The sequence below is a fragment of the Triturus cristatus genome, chromosome 7 (genome assembly GCF_964204655.1).
Source record: "Triturus cristatus chromosome 7, aTriCri1.1, whole genome shotgun sequence".
NCBI classification, from domain to species: Eukaryota; Metazoa; Chordata; class Amphibia; order Caudata; family Salamandridae; genus Triturus; species Triturus cristatus.
The window spans coordinates 1,253,275,274-1,253,301,737 of record NC_140590.1 but is presented as its reverse complement, the minus strand read 5'-3'; the positions used below and the strand labels follow the sequence as shown (position 1 = coordinate 1,253,301,737).

The 26,464-nt window shown below is 42.9% G+C and overlaps 1 protein-coding gene across 1 annotated transcript in view; it reads right to left on the bottom strand.

Moving 5' to 3' along the window:
* Positions 1-26,464, bottom strand: part of LOC146811738 (syntaxin-1B) — a 350,949-nt gene that overhangs the window by 131,968 nt on the left and 192,517 nt on the right. The window contains exons 4-5 of the mRNA XM_085618730.1: positions 19,330-19,404; positions 10,803-10,876 (exon numbers count right to left, since the gene is read on the bottom strand). Coding sequence (XP_085474856.1) covers positions 10,803-10,876; positions 19,330-19,404 — 149 coding nt within the window. The remainder of the gene's footprint in view (positions 1-10,802; positions 10,877-19,329; positions 19,405-26,464) is intronic.

The following is a 26,464-nucleotide window of genomic DNA, read 5'->3' as shown; positions in this document are numbered from 1 at the left end:
TGGCACCAGATTGAATTTGGGGTACAATGCTGCTTTGACATTATGATAACTCCTGTGATATTTTCCTTATCACTTCCGTTACTCCTTCTCCTGTTACGTTTCTGAGATATTTGATCACCTTTTTGTCATCTGCTTCTTCCAGCGCATCAATGAATCATCAAAAACTTCTATCCAGGCAGTGCATCTAGCTCCAATATTTTTCTTCTTGGCAACATTGAAAGTAGATGGTGGTTTCATAAAGGCAGTAGGTTTAGAAGCAGCTGTGGAACTTACTGACGTTGAGAGTGGAGTTCTCTCCAGCACTGTTTGCTGTCCATTAAGACCTGTCTCATTCCTACAATCTTGATGGCCTTGTGACATGCTGGCCTCTGGTTCATTCCAGACTGATTTTGATAATGTGGCCTCTTCTCAGCCAGCGGAACTTTCAATCTTTGAAGATCTTTGGAGTTATACTGAGGCCAAGCCGGCTGCTCCAGTGGGGTGCTTCTTCAGGTATCGACAGCTCCGAAAGCGCAACCCCAGTGCGTTCACTTGCACCACTGCACCCGAAGCGGAGATGGGAAGCCTCTCTTTACTCCAGTTCTGATGAGTGAAATTGTATTTTATGTATTTAAGGCATTGCTTTCCAACACCTGGTTGGTCTCTCCCTTTTAGCGCTTCTTTGCCTTTATCGACTTCTGATTGAAGCATTATTTTTCTCTTTGCTGTCTCTGTTTGTTGGTGTTCTGTATTTGGTTAGCACTGCCTTTACATGCTTTATTGTACTATATTAATGATGGTTGTGTGTTGGGTTGAGGCATTGTACTTGTTATCTCGGTCATATTAGCAGTTTTCTGGCAGACGATAGATGACATTTTCTGAATGTCTTTGACTTTCTTCTAAGGTTTTGAACTTCCTGGAGTTGCGCTTTGACTTCACATATACCAACTGTCGATTCTCACTTTGACTGAGGTATGATTGGCACTCACAGCAGTTTTCTTGACCTTGGTAAACTCTCTGGGAGAGCACGCTCAACTCTGCAGGTTGCGGGGTTTACGAATTCCCTACGCGTCACCAGTTGTAATGTCTTCCCCAGCACGGTAGCATGTAAATGAATCACACCGCACAGAGCTCAGTGTTACACATCTTTATTCTCTAGAGTTTAACCGCTAACTGACACGTACTGCATCATGAATATTATTAACCACACCCAATCACATATATCACTGGACTACGTAGCCCGTTAGGGACCAGAGGGATCCCTCTTTATGTAATACACAAGACACTAATTGGGGATGCAAGTCCGAGGAGGAGAACATTGGGGTTGGCTAGCAGCGGGTTACGGGAGCTTTTATGGTCGGGGGTAAGCATTATGTGTATAGGGGTCAGTTAGTAACAAAATTTAACATAACATAGCCTACCTATTGTATGGGGAAGTATACCAAGCCAGGCTACGGAGGGGGACCGCTGAGCCCCTTCTGAAACCGCATAACGGCATACGTGGAGTCTTCTGGTGCCGAGTTGCACTGAGTCGAAGCCGCGCGCCGGCTCCATAGGGGTCAAGGAGCTGCGGCACAGATTCCCTTCCGGGGAGGGAGGGGTGAGGAGTGTTCGCCTAGCCTGTGAACTCGGGAGGAGTCTGGCAAGGACAGAGCAGAAGGCGAGGTGCAGAGGGCTATCGCAGCAGTGCTAACGAGAAGGAAGGCTAAAGGAAAAAGAGGCAATAGTGGGAGCACGCATCTTACACGGGTAAGGTGCAGGGGAGGACTCCTGGGGTAAAAGGCAGAGATAGAGATCGCTCCTTTCGTTGATTATTCTAGAGACTAAATCAGCAAAGACTAATACAGTGAAGTGTACTAAGGTTATCCCGGGAGAGCAGGCTTCAGACTTTTTTTAAAGTATTGCCAAAAACGCTGGTCTTGAAAATGGGAGAAGAAGGGAAACCATGGGAGCCTCAAGATCAACTTAGCAGGGAGGTGAAAGAGGGACACAGTCATAAACCCAGCTGTGACCTGGTAAATGTGGGCGGCTATGACCTGTCTAGCCTAAACAGATTCCAAGTCCTGACAGTAGAAGTATATTTAATCGCAGAGGAGACTGTACAAAGTACGGCAGGTGAAACTGACTTGGAGGTTGGGGAGTTAAACACTGAGTTCAATTCTGCGGTACAGGGTGGAGGGCTAGCTGGAGGAGGGTCAGCTGCTCGAGACGGCGGAAAGAGAGACATGGAGTCAGTAGAGTTATCTCAGAGGTATGCACCACAGCAGCCAGTGTCAGAATTGGTCCAGTCATTAACTATGGAGACAAGGAGCAGTTTTGAAACGTCAGAAGCAAACCAAAAAGATATAAGTTTGGCGTGTAACAACTTGGAGAAAAAGTTTGATGACCTTACTGTTAGGACTCAAATGCTGGAATCCACAGTTAAAGATTTGACCCTGCAAGCAGGAGTAAACAAGGAAAGCATTAGACTGCTTAAAGAAAGCGGAGTAGGCATGCAGGAAAAATTGGAGTCACTAGAAAACAACCAAAGAAGGAACAATTTGCAGCTCTTGAAAATTATGGAAGGTGCAGAAGGGGATAATTTGAAAATTTGGAAATTGATTAAAGCTGGGATAGAAGTGGATTGCTCCGAGCAAGATATTATTGACGACATCCAGAGGATACACAGGGATCCCTTCAGGTTAAACCCTAATTGTGCGAGGCCCAGAAAGATTTTGGTGAACTTCCTAACATATAAAATGAAAGAATAAATTAAAGGCATTAAAAATGAAGTTCCTTAGGTTGATGGAATAAAATTTGAGATAAGGTCAGACATTTCCAAGGTTACCGCATATAAGCAATGGGAATTGGGGAAAATGTTGGAACCCCTGAGACAGTTAGGTGCTAAGGTGCAGCTAAAAGTCCCAGCTTCCCTACGAGTAATGTATAAAAATAAAATGCAGAATTTTAGAAGAGTTGAGGAAGTGGAGGAATTTATGAAATCTATCTATAGAGCTAATGCAACACAAAGGTGGGTCGGGGATGCTCCAGGTGTGCTTCCTGACATTGGGTCTTCCCCATAGTACCCCCTAGAAAGGAATTTGGTTGTTAATTATGTGTTATATTTTTTGTTTGTATGGGCACACTGATTCACTTATAGGGGGTAGGTAGTAGGATTTAACTATATATCCCCCAATCTTTATTACAGGTAGTCCCGACGTAGTGGCCCCACAGACTGAGGCCATGAGTCACTGGGTGGGGAGCATACAAGGGAAAAAATACAAAAAAGTGTTTGAACAGGGAAATGGTAGGGGATCGTGGAATTAGAGTGGAGCTACCGTCATGGAATGTCAATGGTCCAAGAGTGAAAGGAAGGAGAGAGAAGATCTTGCAGTATCTGAAAGATGCTCCAGCTCAGATTAACATTCTACAAGAAACACACCTAACAGTGGTGGAAATGAAGGAGGTTTTTAAAGCTAGAGGTTGAGTGTAAAGGGTGGTGTGTACTACCCAGTAGTTGATGATAAGGAGGGTAGCAATTTTGGTAAAGAAAAGTCCACATATTTCGGTAGAACATAGCCCAGTAGATAGAGCAGGCAGATGGGCCATTGTAAAGCTTAATCAAAGGTATATAGTGGTAGGATATTATGGACCCAATATTGATGAAACAAGGCCATTTGGGGGGCTGTTGACAGAACTACTAAACTTTACTGACTCCGTCACTCTGGATGGCGATTTTAATGTGTTTTTAGATGACTCACTGGATTGTTCTGTTAACAGTTGGTCAGTTATAAATATAACATGCAATAATTAATTTAAATATCTATGGTACAACTGGGGTTGCGTGATATCTGGAGAGAGAGGATGGGGGTCAGGAAGGGCTTCACATATAATAATAAAAAATACAGACATCCGTCGAGAATTGCTTTTTCCTTAGTTGATCAAGGGCTAAGAGATTATGTAGAAAATTAAACATCATTCGTGCCATTCTGCAGTTTCTTTGGTCCTATCAGTATTTACTGGGGTAATTCAAATAAGGTGGACTATGGATCGTACCCTGTTGTTAGATGAGGCAGTGACAGAAACACTTAAAGTGGAGTTGGAGGAATTTATCGCCGTAAATATGGATAGTGCACCAGCGGGCGTAGTGTGGTATAGGATGTATACAAGGCTTTTTTGAGGTGGAGAATAACTAGCCTTCAAATAATGAGAAGGAAAGAGTTTATTGCGAAAGTAAGTCTGCTAGAAAGCCGTATTCAACAACAGGAGCAAGAGCTTTTAGAGGTGATGGGGGAAAGCCAGAAATTGACTCTACAAGCCTCTCTACAAACTACAAAAGAGGCTCTGTCCAGTTTAGTGGAAGATAGATTAAGGATATGATGGCAGGTGAGTAAAATCACTCACATTGAGTATGGAGAGGGCTATAGAAAGTTGTTACCATGGAAAGCAAAGGCAGATCAAGCAAGATATTTTATTAAAGAAGATAGGTGTGAGATGACGGGCAGGACTTTTACTGAAAGTAAAGACATTGAGAAAACCTTTCAAAATTATTTTGGAGAGTTATATCAAGAGGACCTGGCAGTCACTGAGGTAGAAGTTAAGGCATGGCTGGGTCAGGATGTCCCCCAAGGTATCTTTGAAATTAGTGGCACAATGAAAATTAGAAGCATAGCAGCTATATAGAGAGAAATAAATGCAATAAGGGCAGGAAAGTTGGGTAAGGCAGCAGGACCAGATGGGCTGCCTTTAGAAATATATAAAATGTTAGAGGAGGTCCTTTTGCCACACTTGACAAAGTTGTTTGAAGAATCTTTTGAGAAGGGAGCAGAATTGCCAGCATCTTGGGATGAGGCCACGGTTACCCTAATCCCAAAACCAGGGAAGCCCTTAAATTTATGTGACTCTTATAGACCCAGCTCTTTAATTAATTGTGAATATAAGATCTTTGCAAAACTCCTGGCAGAGAGACTCAATGGGGTGGTATTCTAATCAGAAAGGGTTTGTTAGAGGCAGAGGGATTCAGGAACTGACTTTCAATTTAATAGGGGCAGCCGATATAGCTTCCACCTAGGGGCAGCCGATATCGCTTCCACCTACAAACTATCCTTAACAGCTATTACACTGAATGCTACTAAAGCCTTTGATCAGGTAAATTGGGCCTAACTGCAGGTGATGTTAAAACTTTACAATCTTGGTGGAAACGTTTGCAGGACTCGGCCATGATATACAGAAAACCGTGGGCCAGAGTTCTAATAAATGGTAATCTTTGCATGCCCTTCAGCATTCCAAGAGGGACAAGACAGGGAGGCCCTCTATCCATTCTCCTTTTTAATTTATACATTGAATAATTGGCCACCAAGATTAGGAAATAAAGTCGCATAGTTCATTTTAGATATAAGGAGTGGGAATATAAGGTGGCTTTATACGCCAATGATTTGTTGGTATTTACATCAGATTTGGAGACTACGATCCCTTTCTTAAATGACTTAACTTCACAATTTGGCTGTATTGCTGGATATTCAGTAATAGGGAAAAAACAGAGGTTATGGCTTGGAACTTGGAGTCAAAGTTAAATATCTTAAAAAAAGAAGTGAGATACCTATTTATAAAGATCACTCAGAACATTGAGGACCTTCTGGGCATACATTTTCTCAATGTAATGAAAGAAGCGAGAAATCTGATGCTAAGTTGATCCCATCTTCCACTGGGGATTATAGGAAAAATGAATCTGGTGAAAATGATAATCCTTCTGAAGTTTACCTTCCTTTTCCTGATGATTCCACTTCTATTTAAGGTGGAGTGGTTAAAGAAATTACAGGGTAAAATTAATACTTTTATATGGGACTCAAAAGACCGCCGAATCTCCTGGAAAAAACTACGCAGAAGGAAGAAAAAGGGGGGCTTATGTCTGCCAGATTTATCTTACTATGCCTGGGCCTTTCTTCTGAGGGATGGGAAGATGTTACTAACTCAACCATACAATTCGGACATTGGTAAAATGTTTAGGTGCATGTTATCAGATATTGAAGGAGGGATGCAAGGTTTTATGTTTAACTTTGGTGACCCCAAATACTTCAAGAGAGTGCGCCTTAAAACTTTACAGAGTATGGCAGAACTATGGTCTAAGATTAGAAAGGTGGTATACTTACGTATTTTAGCAAGTGGGCGTCAATATGGAGTGCCCCAGGATCATCTGAATGGACGAAGGATTCGCTGGCTAGTCTGCCAAGGGAGGCAGGGATTGAGGCTGAAATGGGGGCATGTGGCGAAAGGTGGCAATGTGGTATCCTGGGATAAGATTGTTGAGGTGTCCAAAAATAAAATTTCTCAGTTTAAATACTTCCAAATGAGGGGGTGGTTTCAGTCATCTGAGGAGGAGATAGGCTTGTCAAATGACTTGGAAGATGACTTAATGTGTGAGGCACCAAAAAAGAAGGAAGTGGCGAGGTGGTACTGGCTATTGGTGGAACTATCAGAGGGCGTCTTCAAACTTCCAAGCGGCCTGTGGGGGAAGAGCTTGCCGAGGACAAAGTTAGAAGACTTATGTCAAGTATCTTTTAACTTTCTTTATTCTACGGTACATCCCGCCAATTTAGGAAGGAACTACATCTTCTGTCTTTCTATAATATATTGGACGCCATACAGATTATTGAAGTTGGGGAAGGGAAGAAAATCAAGATGTGTAAAATGGTGCCAAGAGAAAGCAGATGATATCCACATGTTCCTGGAGTGTCCTGTGATTCAAAAATGTTGGGGAGATGTAAGTAGAGATATTTCAGCTCTACTGGACACAGAAAAATACAAGCCTACCTCTTGTATTTTTTGAGCTATCATCTGTACATGCCGATTTTACCAATGACCAGAAAAAGTTGGTCTTTTAATTGATTCTCTTGCCGTGAATAGAGATATGTAAGAAATGGATTAGTAATCTGTCGCCAACTGAAATAGATTGGATAAAAGCTGTTAAAAGCATATTAAGTCTGGATAGAATTTCAGAAAAAAAGATGGAACAGATGTTGAACTCCTGTTCTAAAGTGGTTAGAGCATAAATGAAAAGAGGAGTCAAGGGAAGGGTTTGGTCCAATGATTACGCCTTGTTTTTATGGTCTCCAAATTCTCCTGGATGATCTGCATGTTGCCTGGTTTCCAGCCAGGGCAGAGAAATATGGGAGAACCATATGGGACATTAAGATCCTTGGTATAAAGAAATAGCTCTGGTAGGCGCTAGAATAGGGGGGTCCCAGAGTCGAATTCCAAAGTAAATGAGGACTAAATAAAAAAAAATGTTTAAAAAAAAGACACTACAGGGGCTATGTGTTTCAGGTAAATGGTTGGTTAGATAGATAGGCTGTTGGAGATTGGGTAATGTTAGGTTGCAGGGATAGGGTTTGAAATAGGTTGTGATCTATGAATTAGATATTCGTCAATTGCAGAATTACAATATGAGACATTATGGCAGACAGGCATGAGACTGAGTGGACGCTATTCTCAGGAATAGAGGGATGGGAAGGATGGACGGTAAGAAAAGGGTCACTCTGAAGACAAAAAGGAGAGGAACCAAGCTGAAGTCAGTCAAGGTCAATTTTTCATGCAGGGTCTACGAGTATAGTGGGAGACGGCTTTCTGAGATAGCGTGCATTCTGAGTTGTAAACTGTAGAAAGCTCTGGCACAACGAAACTTGAGGGGGCCTACATGCAAGGGACTTGGAGGGGCCCCCTCTGGGCTCAATCAGGAGCTCTCCGGCCTGAGTGCTGTGCTGAGAAGGCCCCCTGGAGCTTGGGGGCCCCCGCACCACGGGGGCTGCGGGGGCGTGTGTTACGCCCCTGGTAGAAAGCAATCTGAGGTTGTAAGTTGTAGAAAGAAAAAACATACATAGTGTTCCATATCAGGGAAGGGCAGCTTACTACGTGCAAGTCCAAGTGTGCACATTACAAACACTGTGACTATTAGCCTGTTGTGTGCCAACCCTAGGACAGCCCTTTTTAACATAGTCTGGAGTATCCCAACCTAGGTACAGGGTCTGCATGCTGTGCAAGAGGAGTTGGCACAGAAAAGAGAAAAGGTCTCATTTAATGATCTTTCCACACTATTCTGTATTAAAGGTTATTTGTTATTATTTTTTTACTCGCTCACTGAAAATTTGTTATTTGGCATTGTCTGATACTGTCTTGTTGATGCACAGTCAGATATTACATTTGTTTTGTTTCCTACTCCCATTCTAGGTTGTTTCTACAGCACAGCAGAGCAACCACTGATATGAAAGGTACTTGCAGCTAACACCCCAGATGTGTGTTGTGCATGTGTGTATATGTGGCCTGTATAGTGTACGCATTGTATGTATAAGGGCAACCAAGTGATAGAAGGTCTGTGGGTTCCATTTTGGAAGTCCCTATCCTGTTCGAGTGCACAAGATGGAGGTGAGGTTGTTTTCCCAGAAAGTGGAAGTGCTTTCCTGACATTCCTGAAGCAGGAGGGAGGAGACCTAGAAACTAAAGTAGATACAGAGGGGACAGAGCTCCTAAAAAAACTTGAGTCGTTTTTTTTTTTTGCTGAGAGGCACTCCTGAATATTCTTCCTGTAGCAATGCCAATTGGTAGATGGGAGGGGCCATGGCGGGGTGCAATCTCTGTTGTTGAGAATGTGAAGGATCTTTTAGGTGAGACCAGACTTTTGCCTCTTTTCTGATCACTGTCTTTTTGGCTGTTCATAGCCAGGTGCAGGTAGCTCACACCATTTTGTGCCTCTGCTGTGGGTGCTCCAGGCTGGACATTACCCTGCTGTGAGGCGCATCACCCCGCGCAAAGGCTGCGTCTTCTGAACAGCATAGAGAGGCACTTGAAAAAGAAGCCACCCGAAACAGCTTATATGTGTCTAATGCTGAAACTATCATACATTACAACATTAGGGAAGAACGAATGTAGTTTTGTAATCTTTCTTTAATGCTGAAATTATCATTTCTGGCATCTCGAACAAAGAGGGGCTACACTGCAACAGAATCAGACAAATATTAAAGGACCCTCACTACAGGGAGAACACCCTGAAGGGCCCTAATGTGCAGCTTGTTTACTGGCTCTTTTTTAGTACTAATGCATTAAAACATTTCTGGATTTGAGATTCTAAGTGATGCCCATACAATCCTATACAATTATGTGACACTCTCATCGGAGGTAAAGTATTTATTTATTTATTTTGCCATTTGTAAAATGCGCAGCTACCCTTAGGCTTCCCGGTGCTATCCAATAGATTTGTAAACAGAGACCACTCAACACATCTCAGGGCCCTCCAAATGTGATCTCTTGTATAGTGGTGAAATCTTATTACAGGACAAATGGATCAGAAGGCAGAACGCCAGACTGACACCTTTTACACACACGGAGAATGAACATAGAAAAGAGAGCACTCGGCTTAAACTGGTCCATCACAAGGCTGAGGGCTGCTTTTGGCCAGAAGAATTGAGCATTTTAGTCAGTTCACGAATTAAGGAAACAATGAACTGCAGTTGAAGCAACTCTGTTTTTGTATAATGACCACGGGCTCGTTTTACTCCCCTTTAACGTTGTTTTCATTCAATTTCTCAATTATTCTATTAAGGCTACAAGATTATATATTGTGGCCGATTGCCACTTGCATACACCTCCCGGGGTGATTTGTGAGCGTTATAAATTAGAAATAACATACCATGCTACCCATCAACGTCACGCAACAGTCAGACATATCACTGTAGCTACAGTAACAATCAGACACACAACCTTTGCTTACCTTAATTACCATTTACGAATGGAATGTTACGTTTTGAACAATTACAGTTTTAACTGAGCTTTGAATGTTTGCTTTCCCATTTTAAAACCACATATGTGTTGCTCTGTAGAAAAACTAAATAGGGCCACGAGCTACAGAGCATCAAACTCTATGTTTAACTTCCGGCATGTTGCAGATGTTTGTACAGATCATTTCTATCATTTGTATGATACCATATCACTTACAGAATTTATGAATTTATGGTCATCGACACACTTATTCAATTACTGTATTGCAATTTAATTTATGTGGCGCTTACTACCCATGTTGAGGGTGTATGTGTGTTATGGCGGGAAGCACACTACCCAGGAAACGCAAGGTTAGTTGATAATTCAGTGTCCATTGATTGATTGGATCATTCTTGCGCTCAAGGTATAATATTTCACTCATTTTGTCCACGTTCTGTGTGGTCGATTACGTTACGATGAGTTAGGTGTGAGTTCCCGGAAATGGTTGGAGGGATGAGTACATGGGCTAGAGGAGGGTAGTCGATTTTAGACTGCAGGGGTGTGTGTGCAAAGGAAGAGATGTTGTGATCTCTGAGGTGAGATGTGGACAGTTATCATAAATACAACAACAGAGAGTCAGGCAGGCAAGTGACAGAGTAGGCTACAGTCAGAGACTGGGGCATGCAGAGGGCAGAGTAAGAAAAGGCTCATTCAATGGAAATGATGGAGAAATACAATCACAGTTGATTGAGACATCTAACTGGTGATTCCTCACCCTTTGAACATCCCATGCACCAGCCCGGCCCGGCAAACCCCCCAAAGCGACATTTCTATAGACCAAAGGGGGGCAAAATGTTGTTTTTTATACATATAGGTTTATCGGGGGAAATATCATGTTTAAATCAGTCGAGCAGTCGGTGCAGATGTTTTTGCTCCAACCAATCAGTGAAACTTATGTGCGTGACTCATGCTTACGGCCATGTAAATGTTATTCCTCATAGAGACACAATTATAATAATCCCTCTGACAAAGGCATGAGGATCTGTGGACTAAAAGACCCAATAGCCATGCACAAGGCTGCTTCCAGCGCGCGGTACCTGTGTTTTCCGAATTCTGAGGTCTGCAGACGATCGGTTCTGTCCCTCCTCTTGTTCAATATTTTGCTCGATCACTTAGAAGGAAAAGAAAAAAAACATATTGATTTAATTTCTTTATTTTGTCAATTTATATGGGTCAACAGAGCCTATAAGAATGTATCCAGCCTTCGAGAACACACCACATAGCATCAGGGGCGTCACATGGTCAGTAAGACTGGGGGTGGAGGGAGGGGGACTGTGAGATCAGAATTTCCGACAATCACCCCAGCATATCATGCTGATCTTTACATGGGAAGCTGCATATGAGGGGGGCTAAGGGCCAGTGGAAAGGGAAAGGAGTACAAATTGTGAGGGGTACTTAAAACACAGCATGTTGTAAATTAACCATGTTTTAAGACCTTTAAAACAGAGACGAGTGTGTGTGTGTTTTTTTTTTCAGAGTGAGTATTTACAAATACCAGGTGAAATCGAACAGAATCTTACCGTACCCATCAAAAAGCTCATATACCCAACTATTTATTAAATAATATATTTATTAAGGGGATGTTACACCCCAAACATTCCCCTTGAAGCTACGCCCTTGCATAGCATGAGGTTTCATCACCTCCTACGCCTACCGGATGGCGCCACAGAGCACATTATGACATATAAAGGATGTTATAGGACAATTAGACACGTTAGCAACTATCAGGGGGTTGCAGAGCTGATAACCCAGTGGAGAGTGCAGGGTTGCTGTAAGTCAGTCTCTACACTGAATTAACATGAGTTCTTTATTTAGAAACCATTGGATTTTTTAATTCTGCACCCTAGTCCTGCCCACCTAACCAGGAATGGATGCAGTGCTTAGTTTGTTAAAAAGTACAGCATTGTAGGTGCTGCTGAATGCCGATGTTGCCAAATACCAAGGCTTGTTGACCTTGATTCCATCTTATATCACTTTCCTTCACCACCCTAAACTTCCTGTCTCTTTATCTCACTCTTGCGTTGTCCATGTGCCACTCTTTTCCTATCTTTCTCTTTCTCCTTCTCTCTCCCCTTTCTGTTTCCCTGTTGCTTTTGGTGGACGTATGTTGATGAAAACATAAGTCCCGGTCCTCTGACATGAGAGCCGGTGCCCAACACCTACAACCACTAGCACAAAATCTCCAGTGGGTGGCTTCAGGGTGACCATGATTGCCAGATTTGCCAAGGCAGTCCCAGTTTTTCAACCCTGTCCCTTTAACATTCACAGAATTTAGCACAGCCCCGGTTTTTAGAGAAGATCGATTGAACACAGGAGGCACTTTTACTTGTGTTCCTGTGCATGATTAGTTACCCACACTTATCACAACAAAGTTTAACAGATGTCACTGTGTGTAAAAACTGCATTTAATTTCTCTTAGGGCCTCAATAGCTGTGTTTTCAATGTTGCTGAACTCTGTCAGTTAAGTCATTCTGTGTGCCGGGGTTGATGCAAACTTGTAGTCCTACTTTTATGTTTGAGGACTGCACAGGTTTTTGTTTTTCGAAAGCTAGTCAGTCTAGATGGGTGGGATATTTCTAGATTTGTGAAACCCTTTCTATCACGTCCCAATAAATGCTTCCTACCACACGTGTGTCTGGGGCAGATGACCGGCCGAGATTAGCGGCACTGAGCAATTAAAAGTATTTTAAATGGCTTCATGTTCATGTAAATGGAGAGAATGAAACGACTGAAGTTTGTTTACTGTTGTGTGGAAATGTGAACCCCAATCTCATTCCAGCCCAACCATGAAATTACCGCCCACTTATCTAAGTTCTAACTTATGCAAATAAATTAATAAATTGACTTGTGTAACATGGCTTTCACGTCAAAGTGTTTCCTAGATTGAGGGAGTGGGTTATTAGACAGGGGAGAAATGCATGTTTTGTCTACGAAGTTTTGCAAAGTTTGCCTACTTTCTATTTTGCATTGGTTGCAAAGTTTTCCGAAATTTGAAAAAAGATGGAAAACATTTACACAACGGTTGCAGCAGAAACCTTTGTACACATTTGTAACAGTCAGAATTGAGAAAGGAGCAGTTAACAGATTTTTTCTCCAAAGGCAAAGTTGTGCAGTTCAGAGTAATTTTTCATATGAAGGTCTTTGGCATTCAATAAGTCTGCCTCCTAGTGTAGAATGGCAGTGGAGTGGTTTAGTTAGATCAGTACACACCACACATGAACTATTTTGTGGCTGTGTGTGGAAGGATCCGCAGGTGAGGAAGGGGCCTTTTAGGTGGACCCGGGTACTTACAAGGAGGCTGTGGAGAGACTTTAGGACCTGGATCACTGCTTGATTCTTTAGAAAATAAGTACAGGTGTTCAAAGTTTTCCTTGGGACCCCACTTTTTTTTAAATGGCACTTTTAATTGCTTTTTTTAAACATATGATTTCATTCATTTGATAACTTTATTTCGGTCAAAGACCATAAAAGCACAGATAAAATATGTACATACAGAATAAAATACATAAATAATTAAGCAATTAGAATAAGAAGTTATTAAACAGAAGTTATCAAGAAAGACATAATGAACAATTCAGTTCGCCAATATTAAGAACAATTAATTAATCAGGGCAGACCTCCTCCGCCACATGCCATATAAAAAACGAGAGACAGAGAACACGATGGGGGGTGAGGTGTCATAACTTAAAATCCTACAGGCTTGGGCACATTGTTTTAGGCCCAGATTTCTACACAGTGGCACCAGCCAAGATCTACGTATTCCATTGTAGGCAGGGCAGAAGAATAGAACGTGGACTACATCTTCTTTACTTACAAACTGGGCAGATCCCCTCACCTCTTCCAGCCCATTTGCAAGTCAATGCCCCGATTGGGAGGCAACCATACCTTAATTGTGTATATAGCTTTTTTGCCATAGGGGGTTGGATCAAATCTAAAAACTCCTCCCTCCTGGGCACCAATTTTATTTGTAGGAATTCTGTGGTCAACCAGCCCATAAATGGTGAGCGGTGTAACCGAGCTAGATTATACTGTCTAAGTAGGGCCAACAGCTCCGTTCTCCGTACCGCTGTGCAACTTTTCTCGGGGGTCTCCCATAGTTGGGGCAGGCCTATCTGATATACTACAGCTTTAATATGGGATAGCCAGGGTATATTTCTGCTCTTCAACTGATCCCAGATTGCAGAGAACTCAGCTCTATAGTCACCGAGTTCAGGTGCTGTCCACAGCCTTCTCCAATACAGGGGAGGTCGGCTCGATAAGAATTCATAGATAGGCTCTAAACCTAGGTCTAGTCTCAAGGGTATGAGCGGAGTGCTCTGGGGAAGCCCAAGCAGGTTCCTAATAAATGTATGTTCCACCTTAGAAAGGGTCAATGTACGAGTATGACCCCAGAGCTCTGCGCCGTACATTGCAGCGGGTCTAGCTTGGGCACCATACATTTCAAGACCTGGCGAGACTGGTTTAAATTGGGTTTTCCTCTGAAACTTATTGATACCTCCCACTGTCTGTGTAAGCCTCAGGGCAGATTTGACTACCTGGGGGCCCCAGCTGAAATCTTCAGTCAGGGTAACACCCAGATATACAAAAGTTCTGACCCTTTCGAGTGGGATACCATTTAAAACTGGACAGGGGCGGGTGTGCTTCGGGGGGCCGAAGATCATGAACTTCGTCTTTTCTAGGTTGATCTCAAGTCCCCGCGAAGCGCAAAATGATACAAAACCGTCCAATACCCTCTGGATGCCTGTAGAAGTTCGAGACAACAATAAGGTGTCGTCTGCGAACATCAAAGCGGGCACCCGTCCAGATGTCAGCCGAGGAACATTGCTATCCCTGACAGTATCTAGCTCACCCACCAGACCATTTATATAGAGGCTAAAAAGCGTGGGAGCCAGGGCGCAGCCCTGCCGTACTCCTCTAGTAACAGGAAAACGGTCCGATAGTTCTCCATTCTTCCCACATCGTACCAGGGCATAGTTCCCTTTGTGGAAACGTTTCAGGACATCTAGTAGGTAGGGCGGAAGGTTTAGTTCTTTCAGAACCCTCCATAGATTTTCCCTGGGCACAAGATCAAAAGCGGCCCGTAGATCTACGAAGACCAAATAGAGGCTACCTCCCTCAATACTTACAGTCTTCCAAAACAGGACCTGTAGCCTAAAAAGCTGGTCCAGGGTCGAAATCCCAGATCTGAACCCAGCCTGGAGGGTAGTTATTATTTCATTCTCATCCGCCCACCCAAGTATTCTATCCAGAATGATCCGGCCCATGAGTTTCTGAGTAGTGTCCAGAAGGCTTATCGGCCTATAGTTTGAGGGAACTAAGGGGCAGCCTTTTTTAAAAATAGGAACAATCTCGGCCCCTGCCCAGGTATCTGGCAGTTTGGCTCCTAGCAAAACTGCATTAAACAGTACGGCTAAGTACGGTGCCCAAATTTTGGGTTGGGAACGAAAAAGATCACCTGGCCCCTTATCGAGGCCTGGTGCTTTATTGGGAAGCTGTCTAGCAATTGCAGATTCAACTTCCTTAATTGAGATGCTCTCGACACTTCCAGGAGCCAGCCTCACCCTGGTGTCCAGGTGACCTGTCTGATCCCCACAGTCCGAGGTCCCCCACGGTCGACACTCGTGTGGGAGGTCTAGGCCCAGTGGAGTACAGAGGAGGTCATCTGGTTGCATTGCCATATCCCTATTCGGGTGTTCCGATATGACAGCCGAAGGAGAGGTATACAATGTGGCAAAGTGTGTTTCCCACACTGAGGAAGCAATATTTGGTAGAAAGGATTCCCCACTATCTCTCGTGGTAGAATTTACCAGTGCCCAGAAAAGTTTAGCGTCCTTTGACACTAGGGCGTCCCTCAATTTTTCCCACCTCTCTTCTTCCCATTCCATCCTACCCCTGGCCAATTCCTTCTTATATGTCTGCCTAGTAGCCCTGATATTCAATTTATTTTTTGATTTAATTCCTGCAAGAAGCTCCTTTTTTGATTTCCTGCAGGCGCCGTTATACCAAGGATGGGGTTTCGGCGCACACCTCTTGACTCTGACTACAGGGTAAAAAACATCTCCCAGCGTCGTAACTAGTTGTTTGTGTGTTTCCAATACCTGTAGATGCCCGGTTGCAACAGCCATCTGGGATATAAAGGGTGTTACGGTTTGGTAGATTTTTGCAAGCTGTAAGGGTGACTTTGCCAGGTGTGGCCATTTCTCCCTCCTTCTATTATTAGTTAATACGAGGGGGGGCATTGCCATAGCAAATTTGGTCTCAGAATTTTTTAGCCCGAAAGACCCTGGCTTCAAGGTTAAGACCAGGGCATTACGATCACTGTCCTGTCTTTTTTCTATTCTAAAATCCTTCAGCTTGTCCCAGTTTTTGGCTTCCACCATTACATAATCGATGATGGATACCCTATTAGCCCGATTGAATGTTCCTGTTGCTGGGCGGTCAGAATCCACTCTCCCATTGCACGCCCGCAAGGACGTTGCAAGGGAAAGGGATTTTACTTGTAACACCAAAGGTGTCCAGGCTCTAACTGGGGCAATATCAGGGTCTGGGATGTGCCATAGCACATCTACTTCATCCTGGTCGCCCAGTTCGACACCACCCAGTGGTTCAAATTGGCAGTTAAAATCCCCACCAAGAATTATAGCAATAGAAGGGTCTAGCCCTAGAATAAATGAGGCCAAATCATCGATTGTGTCTGATTCTTTGCCGTTTCTAGTTGGTCTTGAATAAACATTTATTAGTGCTACTGGTGGGTTATTTGGAGGTTTTCGTAAGACACATTGGAGGTCCAGGGATTTTGTTGGTATTTGCGTTGCCTGGATTCCCAAATGTGTACCTATCCAGATTGATAATCCACCAGATGGACGGCCTTTGCCTGTGGACTTTGCCAAAATGTCATAAGTAGCAAAAACCGGGCTAAAGTTCTCTTCCAATGCTTAGGTCTCTTGCATTAGGCAAATATCAAATTTTGCCATATATGCAGCCCACTCTGGAGTATGCAGTTTGTTTTTTAGGCCGGCTATGTTCCATGAAACCAATTTTACGCAGCCTTGTACCAAGTTATCAGGGCCCTCGGTGGCCAGACTACCTCTGTTGCTAGTCCTTCCCCCGGGTGTCTGGTTAGTTTGTAAATTGTCTCTAAGATTTGGTAATGAAACTTTCCCCTCTACAATCCCTGCCCAACTAGGGGCTTCATTAGTGACTTGTTGAATTGGATTTACACCTAAACTGAGTCAATCCACCTCTTCCAATACACTGAATCTGTTCCAATGCGGTTGTAGCGGGAAAAGGGGGGCACGGGTAGACCAACCTTCCCTGTATGTTCCCCCATTTTCCGGGTTGTGGAATGAGGGGTAGTGCTCCCTGTTGGCAAACCTGGCTCTAGGGCGGTGTGGTTCCAAACTAGGGGTAGGGTAAAAATATGAGAGATGTAATGGGGTTATTTGGGTATTTTGCCTATAGGTGTAGGTGCTGCATATATGTTCTACGGCAGATGCGTCTCTGAAATTTAAAATTATTACATCCCCTGCCACTGTCTTTAAGTTCCTCCCAATCCAACCCACTCTTCTGGCCAGCAGGATTTTACCTGAAGTATTTGCTGGTAGGGGTCTATTTACCGTGAGCCACTGGATGCACTTATTTTTTAACTCATCCTCCCTTTCTCTTTTCCCCTCACTTAAGGGTGGTACACCTACAAGTGCAACGACAAATGGTTGGGCTTCAGGGGGTAGGTTAATTGTTGGCAACTGTTGGGGGGTAGTTCTTGATGTTGCATTACTTTTCATAAATGTATTGGTTTTGCCCCCCAATTCGCCTTCCTTCGCCGGAACTTTATCTACGGCATTTGCCGGATTTCCTATGGTTTGGCTACTCTTTTTCTGGGACCCAGTGCTAGGTGAGGCTTGCAGTAGGGCAGGTGTGGGTTTTTGGATACCTAGCATTGCTCCTGCATTGGCAATCTGTGCTGGTGGGCTGTTATTTCCAGCTGTTATATTACAAAGGACATTGTGTGGTGGGGCTTCCGTAGCAAGCGATGCGGAAATTCTTTGTGAGTTAGCTACCTAAGTTTTCCCTCCACCCCTGGTATTCACAATGGAAATGAGTTTATCAAGTTTTGATACCAGAGGATTGAGTTGGGTAACAATTGTCCGTTCCAAGGATGCTTGTAAGTCCGAGACCATGTTAGCGACCCAGCAGGGTATTCCTAGCGTGGATTCGGCTAAGTTGCTAGATGGGGTCACCAAATCATGGTTTGTGAGCTTATTTTTACTCGATTTGTTTAGGATATTTGTTCTCTTATTCCTAGGGCAAGGCTTACACACATCTAACCTTTTCTCTACAACAGGAGGGGTCAGAGTAATGGGTCGGTCTTGGGGATCTTTAGAATTTTCTGCAGGCAACTGGCTACAGGTCAGGTCTATATAGGATGAGGTCATATAAGAGCTAACCTCCAGCGCTTCAGTCATAGTAATTGAAGTGTCTCTTTCCTGTATTGGCATACATAGTGACGGTGTAATAGAGAGCCGTCTCTCTGTGTTCTCAATGGCATTGGCCACAACACCAATAGTCTGTTGCAGCATTTTATCTATGGCGGTCAGAGTGGGTATAGGTTGGGAATCTGCTATCAATGACTTAGTGTGTGACCGTGTGGCTGGAGTTTTAGTTTTAAGTTTCTTTCCCCGTTTTATCATTTTTAAAGTTAAAAAAAAAAAAACACAAAAAATAGAGTACAATACAACAGGTAGTCTAACACTATCGAGCAATCAGCTTGTTTTTCTCAGAAGATGACTAATCTCTAAACAATAGGTGATTAGCAATAGGACACACTGTGCACAGCTGATGGCTAGTTTGTACATATAACAACAACAAGTTTAGTCAATAAAGCGTCAATACGGGAAATTACGAACTAACCCAATGTCAGGGACCAAGAGATGTGGCCCAGCCCGGCCTCCTTCGGCCTTTGACGGGCAAGGACGGGCCTGCCCTTGGCCCGGGCTTGGCCCGGGCGCTGCCCGCGCGCTTCCCGCGCTGCGGAAGGAGACCAGAGCTTATGAGGGATTCCCCTCAGCTGATGATGCGCGCGCTGAAGCGCAAGGCCTTCTGGGGGTTGTGGTTCATGCACTACGACGGGCCGGTGCTGTTCCCTTCGCGGCCCTGGGGACTCAGGTGCAAAGCAGTCCAGGGACAAAAGCAGCAACACTCAACAAACCGTTCCCCTCACGGTAGGATAGAAAAGCTTCTCAGCGCGTCCCATATGCAACTCACCTATGAATGGTAGCAGTTCTACGTTTTATTACTTTTACACTCTTAATGTCTTTCCAAGGCCAGGACTATAGGTTGTGCCTATGCTTCTTGGAATGGTCATGCCACTGAAGAGCAGCCTTGATGTTGGGGCCTTCAAAAAGGCTTGGGACTGACACTGTCATAGCAGTGAGTATGTATCTTTTTTCAGTGGTATATTGTAGTTATTGCCATGAGCAAGAGAGCTACAAACTAGGACGCCATTGTGCATACATTATCAGCACGACAACTTCCTTAAGGTACGCACAGGGATACTTCACTTACCTTTCAACTTGGAGCGTACTTTGTTGGCAGTTTTCTTTATGTCGGCCGTCAGGTCTTCCAGCTCTTGTTTGGTCTCTGAAAGGGGATGTTGAAAGATAAAGAGCATTAAACAGAGAGGGGTGACAGCAGGGTCGTCTTAACAGCCTTGCAGGCCCTCGGGCAAAGCAGTGCACTGGGACCTGTCAACACAACCACTCGCAGGAATAAAAATGTTTAACGGAAAATTAGTGTTAAATTCTGGTCTGCATGGTGCCCCTATGCTCGTGGATCCCCCTGGCAACTGCCCAGCGTGCCCATGTGTTAAGACGGCACGGGGTAACAGTGTTGACCATCTTTTACGCCTGCACACAGTGGTGTAGTAAGGCTGGCATGGTCCCTAGTGCAAGCAAGGAAAAAGGACCTCAGTGATTTCCAACTGGGTAATACGAGACAACCGTAAGAGGGCTGCAATGGGCCCCTCATATCGTTGGCCCCTGTGTCACTGCACCTGCTGCACTAATGGTAGCTACACCATTGCAAGGCACTTGCAGGGAATGGGAAAAATAAAGATGGCAGATGGAAGACTACGAGGGTGAGAGGAAAGGGGAGGGTGATAGGAGGGAGAGAGAGCCAGTGATAAGGAATTGATGGAGATAGAGAGAAGGTATGGCGAGAGAAAGGAGGTAGAGAGAGAGCGAGAAATGGAGGTAGCCAGAGGTCCTTCACCACTCTTCCACCCTGTCACATGAAATGTGCAGAGAGCTAGTGAGGCAGAGAACTAGAGGGGGAACCATGTTTAAGGGTCTGCGGGGTGACAAGAGGAAGAGAAAGAAAGGTAGTAGATGGCACAGAGATAGGCACAAACCGTTCTGTTGATGTATTTAGAAGTGATTGAAACAGAAACATTGAATTACAATAATACCAAAATGTTTTATATCGAAAGATGAAAAAAAAATGAACGAAAATGTGAATTGGAAAACCTCAACAATAAATTTGGAAAATCATAGGACTGAAAAAAAAAAAACTAAATTATGTTTTCAAACTCCTTAGCTAAAATGGTTATATCCTATGGCAATACTGCCAGTTTAAATATACTTAAAAAACCCAACAACACTAAAAGAGTCACATTAAATATACTCAGAAAATAACGCACAGTTAGCTTTTCACTACTTTTAGCATGACTACTGGTACATTTCATAGCACATACATTCTACTTTCAAAGTTAGAATGGTAATGCCAGGGTAGAGATGGCAGCCTTGTTTTCTCCAGACAGGTCAGTTGAAATAGTGGAGAATGGGGTGAATGGGGCAGAAGCGCCATTTTCACTAAGGTGATACGTTTTTCTGGGCCTCACGCTCGTGCATCAATTTTTTTAGGTAGATTTTTAATTTACAGCAAGCCTGCTGTCATTATTAATGACACAAGTTACATGACCATGTGTTATGTGTGCTTAGTTATGGAGCCTGTCTTATGTCGTCATGGTTTTCCATTAGTTATGTTCTGGAACTGCAGATGTCAGTAGTTGGGGCCAGTGGCGGCTGCTAAGGAAACGGGGGTGGTAAGGCATGGGAGGGATTGAAGAAAAAAAATCGCTTACCTGGTTACGGCTGCTGCCTCTCCTCCGTCCTCTTCTCTTCCTCCTGACTCCGGGAAGCAAAAAGTTCCCACACTCCCCTAAGCCAATCACGATGCTGCGGTCACAAGTATGACAGCTGCGTCGTGATTGGTCTGAGTGGCCTGTTTGGCCGCTCAGGCAGTGCCTGGGAGCATTCGGACAGTTCTCCACCCGGTTGTGCAACACAGCTGGGTGGAGAAATGCTAAGTGCACATGACAGTTTGGCCGGCCCAAGGCAGCCGGCCAAACCGTCATGCGCACTTAGTAGTGCCCATACCACTTCTCCTCCCGTGAGCCAGCCCAGCCCCGCTCCACCCCAACCTGGCTCCATGCAGAAAACTAAAATGATAATAACAATTTAATAGTATTATTTTAGTTTTTCCTGTTGCACTGCTCTGAGAGCAGTGCAGCGACGTTCCTCCACCCTAGCGGAGGAGTCGCTGTTGGTTGAAGCAAGGGCTGATGATCTGATGTGCCGAGCTGCTGCTCCTTCTTTGTTACAATAAATACTAATAATCTTTTTGCAAGTCCTGTGTAGTTTCTACACAACAAATTTGCGACGAGCTGGTGTTTATAAAGAAGGAAGAGAAACATGAAGGAGCTGGAGCCTGTTGGGGTAGCATTTTTAATCAAACCAAAGCAGCAATTTTAAACATGTCAGTGTTGCATAGGACTATGGATGCATTGTATGGTGCTGCGGATTTTTCTAACTTCACCTTAGTGCATGGTGATTACTGTTTAACTGTCTGAAGCACATTTAAGGTTGCTTTTACAGTAGACGTGCAGCATTCGAACTGAAGCCTAGCAGCCATCAGCGTTCTCTTGGTGTTCTCGCACTTGCTTGCGGTGATGGAACGGAGGCTTAATGGAGTGACATCAATACGCTGGTTACATGACAAGGAGTAACCCGTTTGACATCTGCCCATGCTGATGTGAGGCAACCACATAAGGTTACGCCAATATGACCTTTGCATAGTGGCCATCTTAATTGTCTCCAACATTTATGCGAACTTGGCGCGGCACTCAGTGCTCGTTGATTTGGAAACAGGTATCGGCATTCACTTCAGCTTGAGAATTTTGATATGAATTATTTAGGAACTTTGAGTGATATTCACACATTTGTATTAGCAAGCAAAAATACATTTCCTTTTTTTCTGCATGCAAAGCGTTGGATAGTATACACTACTACATTGTTTGGAATTTTGTGTCATTTTTCAATTCCATATTAATTTGATTAGTGGGGAAGAGAGGAGGGTAAACTCGTCCAGTTCTTATTGGTGATGTCTGGACACTGGACAATTCCAGTTATAACCTCATAATGAGTCAACCTACCTTAGCCCTAAGTCCAACTCAGGAGTTTGGACAGCTGCATCGCAACGTTCTTTGTGATGGACTGAATGTAAGGAGTATTTTTTAAATTACATAGCCACAGTTGATGTCCAGGTAGATATGGCACTTGAACAAAATAGCAGTTTTTTTTTTACATTCATTATGTCCAAACATGCTAAAAAATGAAATTCAAATGGATATGTCATCTTTAGGAGGAGGGGATGTTGATGTGTTTACTACTGCTATCAAACATATAGATAATTTCTTTGCGCCCAAGGTTTGAATTAGGATTACATGATACAAAATTGTCAAAGGAAACTAAACAAAGGGGAATCTGTGTATGAGGATGTTAATTATTCAAAGAAATTTGCATTAGATTGTCAATTTGGTGCATTACAGGATGACTGATTTGAGACCAAGTTGTGATGCAAGTGTGTATCCTGCCATTCAAGAGCGTTTATGTGTTAATGGCGATTCTCCTCTTAATGATTTCCCGTCTATAGTAGGAAAACCGGATTAAAACAAACTCATAGAATAAAATAAATTCAGGGCACTCTTTTGGAAATGGAAATTCAAAAGACCCTCCAAGATACTACAGATGGGTATTTTAAAAACTTAGCAAACACAAGGAGATAATCCAAAAGCCGCACGCGCCCAAGAAATGACTTCCTGTGCAAGGCCATGCGATAGGGTAGACGTAAGTGTGCTTAATGCACTGACCAAACAGCTAGGTGGTTCTGAAAGTTAACAAGCTAGCCTGGCTGATGAGGGGTGTTACCCCGAAACCGGTCCCAGGATGCTTGTTTCCGTTCCAGGGAAGACTTGGCTTGGCAGTTGGGGCTGGACTATTCTCATGAGGCACAGGGTCAAGACTGATTTGCATATGGCTGGGTCTGAACTGGGGTGGCAAAGTGAGCTAAAGACCAATGATGGATGTCACCCAGATATGTGACTGGGTGTGAGTGTTTGAAAAGTTTCAGCACTCCGTCCATCATCTCCTTGTGTTTGCTTTGTGCGCCATTTTAAAAGATTTAGCATTTTGTAGAACGTAACCTGCAAGAAAAGTCAAGTGAGTGTGAGTAGTATCATGGGTCACTATGCTGAAGTATACAAGAGAGAGATCCAAGAACATTAGGTATATCAATGCAATTGAGACAAATGATAAAGAATCTTACACAAGTGAAGATGATATGAATGATAATATTAGGACATTTTAAGAAAATCCTACTTTGAATGTTAAGGATGGTGATTTGCCCATATAAAAAAAAAAGACAAACCTGAGTGTTGGATGAAAGTTTGAGTAATTACATTTTAAATATATGCAGATTCATGTTCTCAGTACACTATAATTAATGAGGATGTTTGGAAAGAAAAATGTGTGCATAAAGTAAGTAGTTCGCACAGACATTTAACCTGAAGCGTACAGCGGTGAGATAACTGATATGTCAGGATACAGGTTGTTCAAATTTGAGTTCAAGAATCGCACTATATTTGATAAATTATATGCGACTTAAAAAGCTTCATCTGTGTTAGGATGGCATAACCAAGGACATTTTCATATTATACTCAGTCCGAATAGTAAAGAGCACGTAAAGGAAGGTACTAAAGTAGGCAAACTGATTTTCATGACATTTCCTAAGGTGTTCAGTAATAAGATTGGCAGATGTCTAAGTTTTGAAGAAAAATGTTTCACCAAGGCTGCATAGAGTAAGGAATATTCCAATTATGTTAAGACATCATGTGATCAAAGAATTGGAGAGACTGGTTGCCGTAGACCTAATTGAACCTGTGGAGGCTTCCGAGAGGGTTTTACCTTTAGTCATTGCACAACATATCAATGGCAGATTAAGGTTGTGCGTGGATTTACGCCATGTTAACAACAACATTGTTGATCAGTTTCCTTTACCAAGAATAAATTAAATGTTATCTGCATTATAAGGGACCAATTGGTTTTTGATGATCGATTTGTCTTCAGCATATCATCATATTCCTTTAACAAAAGAGTCTATGTACTTGATTACTTTCATAACACCTGATGGGCATATTCAACTCTAAGACTCTTACTGTAGAACTATCTAAATGCTCTTTCACAGAAAATATTGTCACCTACTCTTTCCACTTAATTAGTGCTGATGGTATTAGACTGGAAACATTGTTGCTAGACACTATTCAGAATTCACCAGCACCCAGCAGTAAGGATAAGGTAACATTCTTTAAAGGTTTGGCTGAGTTTTGTTCTAAATTTATACCCAATTTTAGAGAGATGTCCTTTCATATTAGGCAACTCTTTAGAGCAACAATAAGTTTTATTGGACAGCTGAATGTGATTTGGATTTTCGCTTTCTCAAGGAGTCTATCACTAGTGTAGGTACTTTAAGTGGATTTGATTCCACTGTGTCCAGTATTATAACTACAGGTACCATTATTAAAGGTTTGGGAGCAGTACTTACCCAGGTTGGAGAGGATGGGAAGGATATGTCATTGCCTATGCCTCAAGATCTTTGACTCCAACTGAGTGAAAATATTCCATTATAGAAATGGAAACCTTAGTGTGTGCTTGGGCTGCAGATCATTTTAGGGCATTTGTGTGGGGCAGACCTTTCACTTTGAGAAGAGACCACAAGCTGTTAATGAAAATTCTTACAATTGAGGGCACGGTTAACGCTTCTACCAAGGTAGGTAGACTATCTATGGAATTACAGGATTATAACTGTAAAGTGGTATATGTACCTGGCAAGGAAAATTATGTGATTGTTTCTCTAGGGTGCCTAAACAAATGTAGATGTGTGAGGATGATGTGCAGAATGAATTTCAAATCGCTTATGTTCATGAAAGTGGAATGCCTGCTATTGAAAAATATATGTGGGTACAAGAATATAAGAAAGAAGATGTGTTAGCTAAAGCAGTGGCGTCATGAACCCCCCGCTTTCACAGCTTAAGCGGGGGATGTGTTAGCATTTATAATGATTTATTAGCATGTTATGCCTGCAGCTCTGCAGATAAAGGCTTGCAATAAAACAACAAGAAAAGGTAAAACCACAAGAGAGGTCACAGATGTGAAGCCAATCACAGCAAAGGAGGCCCAAAAGGTGAAATGGTCAGAGAATGAAAAATAAGGTGTGTGTGCAGGGGTGTAGCTTCCATTGGTGCAGCAGGTGTAGAGGCCCCTAGGCCCAGAGGCCTGAGAAGCACACCTAACTCTTTTTATTGCTATGTTTTATTATTCAAATAGAAACTTGGGGTATAAATTTAGAACAAAACTCAGCCAAACCTTTAAAGAATTTTACCTTATCCTTACTGCTGGGTGCTGGTGAATTCTGAATAGTGTCTAGCAACAATGTTTCCAGTCTAATACCATCAGCACTAATTAAGTGGAAAGAGTAGGTGACAATATTTTCTGTGAAAGAGCATTTAGATAGTTCTACAGTAAGAGTCTTAGAGTTTAATATGCCCATCAGGTGTTATGAAAGTAGTCAAGTACATAGACTCTTCTGTTAAAGGAATATGATGATATGCTGAAGACAAATCGATCATTGAAAACCAATTGGTCCCTTATAATGCAGATAGCATTTAATGTATTCTTGGTAAAGGAAACTGATCAACAATGTTGTTGTTAAGATAGCGTAAATCCATGGACACGTTTTAAATGCCTACGTCTCCATCAGAGAAGGTGGCTATAGATATTATTTGCCCTATTGGGGATACTCAGAAGTATGTTTTGGCTTTAATTGACTTATTCTCACATTGTCCTGTTGTGAGAATTGTAGTTAAGTCAGATACTGATTCAGTTTTACTATTTCTGGATAATGTGTCATCTTATGAAGGTATCTCTACAAACCTACTGAGTGACAACAGGACACAATTTGTGCCAATAAGGCCAAAGACTATTTTAGTGGACTGGGTATTACTCACAGAACCATTCATTTTACAATCCGAGTGAGAATGGCATGATTGAACACTTTAACAGTGCTATCAAATATATGATCCAAATAGCTATGAGTGGAAATCACAATTGGGAAGTTCAATATGAGAAAATAGTATGGATATATCATTTATCTTAAATGAAGCCACAAAATGTTCTACCTTTGAGTTAATAAGGGGTAGGAATCCAAGAACAAAATGCAATCCTGGTTGGTTATTTGAAGCCAATGTGCAGTATTTGTCAGGGGATGAAATGTGTGAGAGAATTGGGACGACACAATTTAAGAATAA